Raw genomic sequence first — 13536 nt, 5'->3', positions numbered from 1 at the left:
GGTGCCCCCTTCACACGTAGGAGGGAGGAGAACCCAGAATAGTGACGCGCAAGGTCTTATATAGACATTTTAAATTCCCTGCCCTGGAGCTCAAGACCACCCCTCCAGATACATCATATACATCATACCTGCATCACAGAAAAGGCGGTCTACAGCAGAAATCTGAGTGACTTGTTTATCTCGTCTGCCAGGTTACCTGTTTACTTGATTGGATTGCCTGGGGAGCCTGGCCAGTCTTTTGTAATGATAAATACTTAGTAATGATAAATACTTAGTTCCTGAGCCAGTTCACAGGCTCACCCTATTCAAACACAGACATACCCTTAAGACAGGATTTGTGAAGGAAAAGACAATGGGGAAGCTTTTCCATTTTCCTTTGACCTTGCAGAGAAAACATTTGGGAATCAAAAATGGTTCCAGGTTGGTCCTCCTGTGTTGATCCATGTACCTGCTTGGTTGGTACATTTATTATATATCTAAGACCTTAAAATTCTTATCACACTGGAAACCGCAGGAGAGGAGAGTTGCTCTTGCGCTCGGATCCTGCCCACTGGTTTCCCAAAGGCATCTTTCTGGCCACTGTGAGAACAGGAGGCTGCACTAGATGGACGGGATTTTGTTTTATAAAATTGGTTTCTTCCATCCCCTTCTGTAATTTGCCTCCTTTTGGGGCGATTATTGGCCAGCAGGGAACTCCCAGGAGCCTCCTAGGCAGTTGAGGGCCCAGGCTTGGGCCTGGGAGGGGTCCTCCTCGCCCCCTTGCCTTGCCAGGGATGCCTTGCCAGGTCTTGGGCATGGAGCTCCTGAGGTTCTTGCAGAGAGAAAGGCAGTGTCTCTTGTAATAAATGGTAGACCAATGAACACGGCAGGAATATATTGCAGAAATCACACAGGATTAGAAAACCCTCCCTCTGTCCCATAGCTCAAATCCAAGAGGTCCCCATGTAACATCCTGCCCTCCTTGGGAGTCTCCAGATTCTCTTTCTAGTCTACAGGATGAGTGCAAGAGAGGCTGACTCTCAACAGTCTCCTCCAGCACCAGAATTCAAAAGCATCCATTCTTTGGCGATCAGCCTTCTTGATGGTCCAGCTCTCACTTCCATACATCACTACTGGGAAAATCATAGCTTTAACTATACAGACCTTTGTTGGCATGGTGATGTCTCTGCTTTTCAATATGCTGTCTAGGTTTGTCATTGCTTTTCTCCCAAGAAGCAGGCATCTTTTAATTTCGTGACTGTTGTTACCATCTGTAGTGCTATTCTCCAAATCACGCCCCCTCAATACATACACACATTATCCCAAAGGATTTTGCTGTTGGCCCAGCAGCAGCCCAGCAAGAAGGTTCTGGATGGATTAGACAAATTCATGGAAGAGAGGGCTATTGATGACCTTCCAGCTAGGAGGGCTCTGCTTTGCCCTCTTGGGCTCGGATCCTGCCTGCTGGTTTCCCCTCACTGGCCACTAGGAGAAGAACAGGCTGCCAGACTCAGCAGACCCTCCTTGGGCCTGATCCAGCCGGTTCTTCTCCAGGTCTTCTGTGCTGGCAGAATGTCTCAGTTCAGTCTACGCAAGGTCTTTTTGGAGGAAGTCAACACAGCATGGAGAATCCGGACCCTGGAGTCCTCAGGGAGGCCCAAAGAGCAGCAGGTGTGGGCACACCCCACGGCGTCTCTTCTAGAGCAGATTTTCCCGGTGGTCTCTCTGGGCCTGGGCAGCCCCCCAGAATCAGGCTCCCTGGTCCTTGGGGAGGAGGCACCGGCAGTGGCCCGGAGCTGGCGGGGCAGAAGGGGCTTCCAGGGCCCCGGACAGCTGAGGATGGAGGGAGCCCCACCACAGGAGCAGCCCCTGCAGACCCCAGCCCTGCAGAGAAAGAGCCAGGGGTCAGGCGAGGGTTAAGGGCCCTTGTGAAGAGTGGGCCCCTTGTGCTTCTGATGCCCAAAAGGAAGGGGTGCTCGAAGGGCAACTGACCCCCGGCTGGTGATGCCCTCCTCCTATCCCATAGGGGGGTATGGGTAGGAGCCAAAGCAGCTGGAGACCTCTCTTACCGCAGAAGGGCTCCGTCCAGGCACAGGGTGGGGGGCCAGGTGGATGCAGGTGGGGCGGGAAGGTTTTGCAGCCGCCGGCTGTGAAGCGAGGGGCAAGGCTGGGAGGAGAAGGCTGTGGAGGCAAGAGGAATCGTGGAAGGGACCCCTAAGGGTCATCCAGCCCAACCACTCCCTGGCCCATCCTGCTGTCCCCTAACTTAAAGTTGTAGAGTTGGAAGGTACCTCTGAAGGTCCTCTAGTCCAACCCCCTGCAATGCAGGAATCACAACTAAATCTGTCAGGCTTCGGGGAATCGGCAGTAGATAAGAAGATGGAAGAAAGGGACTTCTTACCAGTTAGAAACTTTAAGAACCACAGCAAGAGAACAAAGAGCCCATCTCCTAGAAATGGCGGTGCTCCCAATTAAGGATTACACCCGCTTCTGTCCTAATCTATGTCACTTCTGCGTCTTGTAATCTGAGCTTGCTCCCTCTGTGCTTTCTGTTCTGAGACTTTCTGAGCTCTTCTTGACCTTGGGGAGAGCAGACGAATGCTTTCCAAAGACAGTGGATCTGTTAACCCTCTCCCTCCCAGTGCTTCTTCTCCTAGCTCTTCCCCCTCCAGTATTTCCCAGCTTCTGCCTTCTGAACTATGCCCCTCTTCAAACCACTGTTCCAAATCTATACTGTCCTCCTGCTCCTGGGAAGATTTAGGATCCGGATCAGGAGCAGGGGGAGGCTCCCACCATTCCTCCTCAGTGCAGCCCTCCTCAGCAGGGTCCCTGACAGAACCCCTGGCAGAGGCCACCCAACCTCTGCTTGAAAACCTTCAAGGAAGAAGAGTCCAATCTTGGGACTTCTGGGTGCCCTCCTACCTGATGGCAGAGGGCAGCGGCTGTTGGTGCATCAGAGTTGGCTGCAGCAAAGGCTTGGGGGGCTGGTGCCGCAGGAGGGGGGCAGCACTCCCACGGGGGTCCTAGGAAGGAGAGAGAGAGAGGGAGAGCTGTCTGCCGCCTGCCTCGTGGCTCCCAAGGAGGGTTTGTTCTGCTTGCTCTCCCCACGGCTGCCAGGGGAAACTGGGAGAGCAGCTGCCTGCTGCCCTGGGGGTCCTGCCCCACAGCTCCTTGTCCCTCCCAAAAGGCCCTAAGAGGAGAAGGGTGCAGGGAAGACACAGGAGCCACGGACTCATGGGGGGGGAGCCTTGTGAGAAGTCAGTACACAGACTTCTCTGTGAAGCCCCCCCCCTTAGGGCAGGACAAGAACACCTGGAATTGGGGAGGGGGTCAGGCCACAACCTGCGTGTCCCGTGTCCAGCGTAGCCTTGGCCTCTCGCTGTTGCCTCGCTCTCCGATTTGAGAACCAAACCTAGTGGGAACGAACACAAAGTCACAGGCAGTCTGGGTTGGGGCCACACCCTGCCCCAGAACTGCCGGGAATACCATGAAGCTGAATGTCAGAAGGTGCAGCACAGGGCTCACCTATGGAACTCACTGCCACAGGAGGCAGGGGGAGTTGCTCTTGTGCTCGGATCCTGCTTGCAAGGTTTCCCATAATTGGCATCTGTTTGGCCCTGAGAGAACAGGATGCTGGGCCAGAGAGGACATTGGCCTGATCCTGCAGCCTCTTTGCATTGTTATAGGAATGCCAAGGTCTCACATATTGAAAATCATATGTTCATAAATTTACAAGGTGAACACATAAACAAGTATATAAACCACGCGTCTGAAATAGTACAGGAAAGCCACCCTGAAGCTACTTTGACTCTTCCAGGGACATCAAATATTCTCTGCAGTGAGGAAGGAAATGGGGAAGCCTCCCCATTGTCCCTTTGCTCAAATCCTGCCTTAAGGGCATATTTGTGACCTGTGACCTGGATTCAGGAACTAAATATTTATCATCTCAAAAGGAATGGCCAGGCTGCCCAGGTAAAGCAATCAGTGACCATTGTCAGGTATCCTGACGAACAGGATTTCTGGGTTAGACCGCCCCCTGTGATGTGTTTCTGTTGGAGACCTCCTCCTTCTGTGATGTATGTTATGATGTTTTGGGGGGTGGTCTTGAGCTACAGCGGAGGCAATTTAAAAAGTCTATATAAGGACTTGCACACCAATGTTCTGGGTTCCTTCTCCCTCCTGCATGTGGTGAGTGAGGACCCTTTTGCAACAGATCAATAAAGATCAGGCTTACTAGCTGCTTTGCTTCTCAATATTTTCTGGCTGGCCTCTGTTATTTTCTCCTACCAATAGAGCACTTACTTAAGGACTCTATACAGGTTCTTAGGTACCCCATAAGGGAAAAGGAGCAGTTGTGTTTTCTTTTCCTATAACAGCATGTTCTTGTGTTTTCAGTGTTTGGGTGAGGATCCTGTGGCTCTGAGGTTGCTTTGCACAGTGGCGTTTGGGGGAGCAAAGCCTTTGTCCCGGGTGAGGGAGCAGGCAGTAGGAGGAGCTTCACTTACTCTGATGGTGTCGGCTGGGAGCCCAGTAGCAGAAGCCAGCTCCTCCCGGGCAGCCGTCTCTGGATACGGCCCTCTCTGGAATGCTGGAGGGGAGTTTGGGAATTACATTCAGCTGCCCCCCTTGTCCCAGATCCCAAAGCACCACACTGTGATTGACAGGACCCCTCAGATGGAGATACAGCGGTACCTTGGGTTACCTTCGTTCTGGAGGTCCGTTCTTAACCTGAAACTGTTCTTAACCTGAAGCACCACTTTAGCTAATGGGGCCTCCTGCTGCTGCTGCACCGCCAGAGCACAATTTCTGTTCTCATCCTGAAGCAAAGTTCTTAACCTGAGGTACTATTTCTGGGTTAGCGGAGTCTGTAACCTGAAGCGTATGTAACCACTGTACTGCAGGGACCACTGTACTGCAGTGATGATGACCCTAGACCAGGGGTGTCCAAATTTGATGAAGTGAACATGCAAGAGGGCCGACCAAAGTTGTTGACCTTTTTTTAGGATTGGTCAGCACAAAATTGCTCACCATGCGCGAGATAGCGGGTGGATGGGTCCTAGAGCCACACGCAGGGCACATGCGCGAGTTGCCCAACAAAGAGCTGGGTGCATGTTGGGATGATCGTGGGGTCCGGACAAAGCCACAGCTGTCTGAACATCATGGCCTCTGTCTAACCTTTTGTGGTCTCAGTAGTCTGCGGTCTGAGACCTTTTGTCTCCTTTGTCATACACTGTGCAAGAGGAAAATGACGCGGTGGAAACAGGTGCCAAAATAACTTTGTACCACCCCACGATATTGGGACCGGAAGATGTGTAAAGGTCACAGCCCAAAATGTATCTGCCTGGGTTTGCATATTTGTGTCAATAAAAGGAGGCTCCACAGGGCTGGCCGGCAGCTTGCATGCAGCTCACCTGCGTTATCAACTCCTGCCTCATGTCCATCACTTCAGCACATGTGCAAGCGGGTGAGTAAGCAGCAGCACCTGTGGGGCCAGATTAAAGCTACCGGAGGGCCGGATTTGGCCTGTCCTAGACTCTCTGCCTCCCCTCGGAAGCACCCAAGAGGAGACAGGCTGCCTTGCAAAGCCCCTCCAGGTCCCAAGCGGAAACCTTAACCCTTCAGAGTCCTTGCCCTTGTGGAGGCCCTGATCCTGCACAGCCCCAGGAACTCACCTTCTTCCAAGACCTCCAGCTGCTGCTTGGAGAAGACAGTGCGGCTCCTGTTCCTGCCTGGCCTGCCTGCTGCGGGGGGCCTCGCCGCCACCTGCAGCCCCTCGGGGGGAGCCGGGGCCTCTGTCCTCTCCTCTGAACCCGGGGGACTCCTCTCCCAAGGCAAGGTGGGACCTGCAGGAGAGAGGGAGTGCAAACCAAGCGTGGGTGTCTGTGCAGTGAGATTCCTGGAAGCAGGACCCCTAGCAAGTCACAGAATCCTACAATCGTAGAGTGGTACAGTTGGAAGGGATGCATTTTAAATAAAAGGACGCATTCTACTCATGTAAAAACACACCAATTCCCAGACCGTCCATGGGCCAAATTGAGAAGGTGATTGGGCCGCATCCGGCCCCCAGGCCTTAGTTTTCCTACCCACGTCCTGAAGCCTTTTCACAACATCTCTGACCTGACTGCAGCGGCTTGAGGAAGGCAGCCTGCTCTGCGAAGGGCATTCCCACTGGCAGACTTCTTAGGATTCGGTTGATGGAGGACACCTAGAGAGGGAGGGAGGAAAGAGACAGTGGCTGGAAGGGGCCCCAAGAGTCAGGCTCCAATCCTGACACATTCAGGAGGATCACACTGCAGAGCCAGAGGTGGTGTGGTGGTTAGAATGTCAGACTAGGACCTGGGAGAGACTGGGGATCGAATCCTCCTGTTATGTACTGAGTTGAATAGGATCCAAAATGCAGCAGTCTGATTGGTCCTAGAACAATGCAGCAGTCTGATTGGTCTGCAGGAGCCACCCAATCCAGCTCCAGGTGGGAGTGAATCTGCAACCTGATTGGCCTACAGGAGAAATCCAGAATTAGCCAATCACGTGGGGCCCATTGTGTAAATAAGGTATATAAAGCAGATGCCTTCGGGGGACTATGAGCTGAATAAAGAGCATGAAATCCACTCTTGACTCCGAGTATATTTCGCCTCCGCTCGGCCATGAAGCTCACTGGGTGTGGCCTTGAGGGACCGGTCCCTGCCTCTCAGCCTAACCTACCTCACAGGGCTGTTGTTGAGATTAATTGAGGTGGGGGGGGGACTGTGCATGCCACCTTGAGCTCCCGGGAGGGAAAGCTGGGATAGAAATGCAATAAATAAAACACTCGGTGCAGTCATAACATTTGGGGGGGGGGGGTGTGAAGTCTAACAAGATTTCCAGTTGGCAAAGGCTCCGTTCAGAGCTGATGGCACCAGACTCCGTCCTCGGAGGCACTGCCTGTGGAAGGGGTACCCAGCTGCATCTTTCTCCTCTGGTGCAAGAGGGCCCCCCCTGCTCCTGCTGCCTCTGGACAGGAAGAGTGGGTTGGGGGGTCCCCTGCCTTCAGCCCCACAGCTCCTCACAAGAAGAGGTCTGCCCCTCAGTGCTGGGAGCTGCTGGGCTCAGAGGCTGGACGGAGCTCAAGAGATGCTCTCTTACTTCACGGCTTAAGGCCTGTCCCTGGCAAGGAGCAGAAGGCTGCCTGCGCTCCTGGAAGGTGGGGAGAATGCTAGGGTCCCCCGACTCCTTTGCCCCTGGGGAGGGACCACTGTTGTGCACCGATAATGGGATTCATTTCTTAGGAGGTGGGGAATCCAGAGGAGGGACCCAACCAGGGCATCTAGTCCATCCCATCAGCACTATGCCTGCTAACATTGTCCCACCCAGTGGCACATGGAATTATTGTGTGTGTGGGGGGGGTGCATCACATGATTCACCTTGGCACATGTTTCCTGCTGTGTAAAGAAAGACAGTCACGCATGCCTTGATTGCATTGAAATTCACTTGGGAGCGGCCCTTGGGAAGAGATTTATAAACGAAACAGCACATACATGGCAGGCTCCCAGCCCCAGCTTCTCGGTGCCCACAGGTAACATCCCCCCCCCCGAGACCTGCCCCGCCGCCAGCTCACGGCAACTCACACTGGGCATCCTGTTGGCAGCGCAGGCCCCCTCCGCCTGCAGCTGCCCTCTAATCTCCCAGGCAAAGAGGGACGGCTGTTCCCACTTCAGCTGGGCAATCCGGGCCACAACCTCCGGCGTGGATGTCCGAGGGCGGCTCCCTCCCACGCCCTTTGGCTGGACGGCCCCCGTCTGGTAGTAGCGGGTGAGGATCTTGCTGACACAGCCGTTGGAAACCTGGGGTGGAAAACCAGGGGAGTGAGGAGCAATGAAAGGTTGCATGGAGAGAGAGAGAGTTGGGGGGCTTATGGGGGTTGGCTGCCCCCCTCCAGCTGCTTCAGATTGTCCCCAGCCCCTCAATCCCACCCCTCCTACTTAGCAACCGTCCCCTTTGTTGTTGGTTTTGAGGGTCTCTCTAGCTGATGCCCTGAGTCCCTTTCAATTCTTGGGGTCTGGTTAGTGGGGGTTAGAATCTAGCTAAGGAGGCCACGGAACTAGTCGGTCAAGTTTATTTGCAAGACAATGACCTCACCTGGCCTCTTAAGTGGACTCATCAGCATCCCAAAATAATGATTTCAGCAAGAGCTACAACTAAGTGAGGGAGCCCTACTGGTCAATGGGAGGGCCTTTCCTCCACCCCCTCACTTAGTTGGGGGCACAGATGGCTGCAGGTCCCTGTTGGTTCTGCAGGATGCCTTGGCAACTTTTGATACCACCAACCATGGCATCTTTCTGGGCTGCCTTGCTGGGATGGGCATCACCTAGTTACTAGGTGCAGCAGTTCTCAACCTGTGGGTCCCCAGATGTTGTTGGACTACAACTCCCATCATCCCTAGCTAGCAAGGCAAGGCCAGAGCTCAGGGATGATGGGAGTTATAGTCCAACAACATATGGAGACCCACAGGTTGAGAACTGCTGAGGTAGAGGAACAAAAGCCAGAGCAGTGCGAGAGAGAGCTGAGTTGGGAGCAGGCTGGAAGCTGGAGACACAGAGACATGTTTGCTCTGCGCTGGATCCAAAGCTGTGAATAATGGAGAAGCAAGATCTGTTGGGGGTGTTAATGCTGTGGGCCCTTCCATCCTATGTTCAGGGTGTATATCTGTGTAAATAAAACCAGATATCCTAAAGTTGTTGTTGTTTAGTCATTTCGTTGTGTCCGCCTCTTCGTGACCCCCTGGACCAGAGCACGCCAGGCACTCCTGTCTTCCACTGCCTCCCGCAGTTTGGTCAAACTCAGGCTGGTAGCTTCGAGAACACTGTCCCACCATCTCGTCCTCCGTCGTCCCCTTCTCCTTGTGCCCTCCATCTTTCCCAACTTCAGGGTCTTTTTCCAGGGAGTCTTCTCTTCTCATGAGGTGGCCAGAGTCTTGGAGCCTCAGCTTCAGGATCTGACCTTCCAGTGAGCACGCAAGACTGATTTCCTTCAGAATGGAGAGGTTGGATCTTCTTGCAGTCCATGGGATTCTCAAGAGTCTCCTCCAGCACCAGAATTCAAAAGCATCCATTCTTCGGCGATCAGCCTTCTTTATGGTCCAGCTTTCACTTCCATACATATCCTTAAGACACCACCGCAAACCTTCATTCCAAGATAAAAAAAATCCTTCTAGTAGCACTTTAGAGACTTGACTTCTGTTTCAGTATATCTGAAGAAGTGTGCATGCACACGAAAGCTCACACCAATGCCAAACTTAGTTGGTCTCCAAGGTTCTACTGAAAGGAATTTTTAAATTTTGTTTTGACTACGGCAGACCAACATGGCTACCTACCTCTAACTTCATTCCAAGGAAACAGAAGCTGGTTGCAAGTGCTTGGAAACCCTGGAGCCTCTCACTGCTCAGATATTGGGGGTGGTGTGTAACAAAGAAAATATCAAATAATCTGTCCATGAAGGCTATGACTTGGCCTTTGCTGCTCTTCTGCCGGGAGAGCTAATGGCCCCCCTCCCACTGGCTTCCCACCCTCCATCTCATTTTTACCTTCAAGTGACGGGAGATGTCTGAAGCACGCAGCCCACACGAAGCCAGCTCAACAATTCTCTTCCTCTTGAAGTTGGGCAGGGGGCAGCCGTTCACGAAGGGCCCCCCCAGCTGGTTCACACCACTGGTCCCTGCAAACAGCCCAGAGAGATGGCTTACACCCCTAGCTGTCCCCCAGAGAGCAGGCAAGGAAGGGGGGGTCTTCTGGGGCCGCCTGGTGCTCAGCTGCATGTGGTCTTAGTCATGGTGTTGTTATATGGAAGAACGGGAATGTAGGAAAGCATTTGAAAATAATGTTAGCACATTTAATTTTAAGAGCATGCGGAGAGCCAGCAGGATCAGGGCATTGGGCCATTCAGTCCCGCCTCCTGTTCTCACAGATGCCTCTGTGGAACCAGCAGGCAGGATCCGAGCACAAGAGCACTTCTCCCCTCCTGTGGTTTCCAGCAACTGGGATTTTGGAAGCATTGCAGCCTCCAGCTGTGGAAGGCAAAGCACAGGCATCTTGGCCATTGACAACCCCTGGAATTTGTCCAATCCTTTTTTAAAGCCATCCAAGTTGGTGGCCATCACTGTGGCAGGGAGTTCCATGGGTTAACTCTGTGCTGCATTCAACTTTGAATCAGTTTGGAGGAAGGTGTTATTATGACTTGCTAGATCAAGAAACACTCTGCGGGGCAGTGGGGAGAAGGCTCAATTTAGATATTTCAATTCACAACCTGACAGGTCAGGCTCTCAGATCACTGGGCAGAAATGCCAAGGCTTCTCTATGGCACACCAGGTGCCTAAACAGAGATCCCCAGCTGGTCAGGGAGGCTCCCTTTACCTTGGTGTTGCATTGCAGGACAACCCCGGCAGGATAGCTTCAGAGATTCTACAAGAGAAAAGCATTTATTTAGTTACTGTCATTTTATTCCATTTTTTTCAGAAGTCTCTCAAAGTGGCACCCAGCTTGAGCCGGGATGGCTTTCCTTTACTTCTGTTCTTGCTTGAGAAGCAATTGGTGGTTTTTGTTCCTTTTGCCAAGAGGAGGGTTCCTGAGGACACAGACTCACTTTCCCAGGTGTGTGTGTGTGTGTCTCCTTCCCTGCTTCTTTGAAGCTGCCTCCTTCATGGATCTTATTCCGGGAGGGAGCCTTTGGAATGCCCTGAGACTGTGGGGTGGGGGTGGGGGGAAGCAGTTGCTAAGAAAGGATTCTGCATTGCGGGGGGCAGCATCTCCTTGGGGACTTATTTCTCACTGCTCTCTTTCTTCCAAGAGGGAGGCTTCGATGTGATCTGAGGGGTGACATAATAGCCACATTCAGACAAGAGAAGGTGGAGCAAGCTGGTTTTCTGCTGCTCTGGAGTGCAGGACCCAGAACTGATGGATTCACATGACAAAGGAAGACGATTCCGACTAAACAGTAGGAACAACTTCCTGGTGATGAGAGCCAAGCCACAGTGGAACTGACTCCCTCGGAAGGCGGTGGACTCTGTTGAATTGGAGGTTTTTCAACAGAGGTGGGATGGCCATCCGTTAGGGACGCTATAGCTGTGATTCCTGCATTGCAAAGGGCAGGACTGGATATCCCTTGAGTTTACCTTCCAATCCCACAATTCCAATTCTACAACTTCTGCTCAGAGAAGCACTTCCCTTGGGACAGCGAAAGTGGAGAGGGCCTTTCTGTCTGGCGTGCGGGGGGTGGGTGGGGGCTCTTGTTGAACCCCAAAGCCAGATGCCGGCGGGGAGGCAGCTGATTCTTCGCTCCGCACCCACCCCACCCACTGCAGCCTTCTGGCCGCGTCCCGTCAGGGCTGGGGCAGTGGCGGCCGACGGCCGCGGCGTTTCAGCACCATCGCGGCGTGGACAGCGGCCCCAGGTCCGCCCGCGGCGGCTCCCTTCGCTTCTCCTCTCCGGCGCCAGAAGCTGCTTGGGACGGGGCGGGAGCGGCCGCAGGAGTCGGGGCAGCGCCACCCTCCGCGGGAGGCGCCCCTTCTCCCGCTTGCCTCCCCGGGGCCACCCGCCAGCTTCCAGCCACAGCCGGCAGCATCCCCGTCGTTTTTACCTGGGCTGCGGCTCCGACGCTCGCCGGGAGCTGCTCCTTCCTTTGAGACGGCGCGACTTCCCCACGAACCCCAGACCCGGACGCGCCGCTGCGGATTTGCCCCTCGACGGCTGGCACTCTGGCTACTCCTCAGCCAGCGGGGCCAGGCCGAACTCCTTCGCCAGCCGGTCTCTTTCCCCCGGCTGCAGGATGCAAAAAGAGGCCAGCTTGGCCTCGCCAGGGGAGGGGAAGGGGCGCCCTGCCCCCACCGACGCCTCCCGAGCTGGCCCAGATGGCCCGGGACTTGCCTGGCGGAGCTGAGCCCTGCCAAACTGCCCAGGACAATATTTGATGAGCAAATAGTGGGGGCAGGCGGTTCTCCCCCGGCCTGGGCACCCAGCAATTGACCCTCATTAGCCCCCCCCCTCTCCATGCCGCCGCCTCCCCTCCCTCCCTCCCGGGCTCTCCACCGAGCAGGCTGCCTCGGAGGCGACCATCTGGTCCCCATTACACATTAACCACGGCGCCCTCCCGCTTCGCCAGCCCCGGGAAGGGAGGGAGGCACAGGGCTGGCCGGGTTCCCTGTGGGCCCTGCACCCCGCAGGGGGGAGGGGAGGCTCGTGGGGAGCCTGGGGGCGACCACGCTGTAGCCCGGATCCTCCCTTGCCCCTGTCACCAAAAGGGAGCCGGAGCGGACGCGCCAAGGAGCAGGGCGGCGTGCGTAATGGCACCGAAGGTGGTCGGCGAGAGCCCTGCAAGCTGGTGTAGTCCTTGACATCGAAAGGGCCCGGGGACAAGGGCTAGAAAGCTCCCCCCTACCCGCCCCCTCCAACTCGGAGAGCCAAGCCAGCAACTGGGCCGAGTCGGCTCCTGCTCCGCGGTTCTGCAAGGCGGGGGCCTGCCAGGACTCTCCGGGGCGCACGGCGGCAGGAGGCGCCTCATAGCCGGAACAGGCGTTTCTTCCACAGTCCCAGCTTGGGAGAGCCTTGTGGAGTAGCACGGGGGTGGGGGGCTCGGGAAAAAGGTGTAAATGTGACACCCTTCCCAGAGCCTGGATGGAAGGAGCTGCTGGAGGCCAAGCGAAGGCGTCTAGCCCTGGCCCGACGGGCGTCCCGGGAAGTGGCGCCCGAAGAGGCGATGCTGTGCCTGGCGCGCTCGGCGCAGAACTTCACCCAGGGCGGCGGAGAGGAGCGAAGGCGAGAGGCTAGGGACACAGGAAACTGTCTTGCACCGAGTCAGACCATTGGGGCCATGTAGCTCCGTACTGTGTGCACTGACTGGCAGTGGGTCTCTCCTAGCCTAAACTGGAGCTACCTTTGGGCAGTGAAACTCGGGGTCCCCTGTCTGCAGAGCGGGTGCTTTGCCGCTGAGATGCGGCCCATCCCCAGCCGCGGAATCTCGACTGGAAGGCGTGGAAATGGGGGTACGGAGACGGGCCTGGAGAGAGAGACCGGCTGCCCAACCACCCCAGCCAAACCCTCGGGCATCCGCGGCTCCAGCTCGCCTTGTGGCCGCGCGCGTTCCTTTCTCACCAAACCCAAGCGCATTTCACTGCTTTCTTTCCCAATGCAAAACGCACAGCTTATCCCTTAGCTAGAATACAGAATTAGAGAGTTTGTCATACCGGCGACGTTTAAAACTACAAACGTTTTGCGCAAGCCAGCTTTTGACTCTCCAGGCCACCCCGCTCCCTCTTGTGGGTTTGGTCCAAAACTTAATTCCTAGGCAGACCAGGTTTTATATGCGGTGATGTGGCACCTACAACAGATCTATGGATTCCTCTGCCTCGCACTGCATTGACCTCCCCTTGATCTCCTGCAAGGCAGATCAAGACGCGCTTTGTTTCCCAGGCTCCAATCCGAACTGGGTCACGAATTGCCCAAGCAACTTGTGGACCACGCGGCTGCAACGCCCAGGGCGCAATCCCAGGCCGGCTGCGGTTCTCTCAGGGGCTCCGGCTGAATGCATTTA

General features: G+C 55.0%; 1 protein-coding gene across 1 annotated transcript; it reads right to left on the bottom strand.

Moving 5' to 3' along the window:
• Window positions 1-3228: 3228 nt before the first annotated feature.
• Window positions 3229-11636, bottom strand: PAX4 (paired box 4). The gene is made up of 8 exons (XM_081929304.1): window positions 11587-11636; window positions 10365-10412; window positions 9521-9669; window positions 7584-7799; window positions 6097-6184; window positions 5652-5822; window positions 4485-4567; window positions 3229-3391 (listed from the first exon to the last, which is right to left on the bottom strand). Exons 2-8 carry the CDS (start codon window positions 10375-10377, stop codon window positions 3272-3274), a joined length of 840 nt encoding a protein of 279 aa, XP_081785430.1. The 5' UTR covers window positions 10378-10412; window positions 11587-11636; the 3' UTR covers window positions 3229-3271.
• Window positions 11637-13536: the final 1900 nt, after the last annotated feature.

Source organism: Podarcis melisellensis (genome assembly GCF_964234715.1).
Source record: "Podarcis melisellensis genome assembly, chromosome: 10".
NCBI classification, from domain to species: domain Eukaryota; kingdom Metazoa; phylum Chordata; class Lepidosauria; order Squamata; family Lacertidae; genus Podarcis; species Podarcis melisellensis.
The sequence above is the reverse complement of the archived record's forward strand: the minus strand, read 5'-3'. Positions and strand labels throughout refer to the sequence as shown.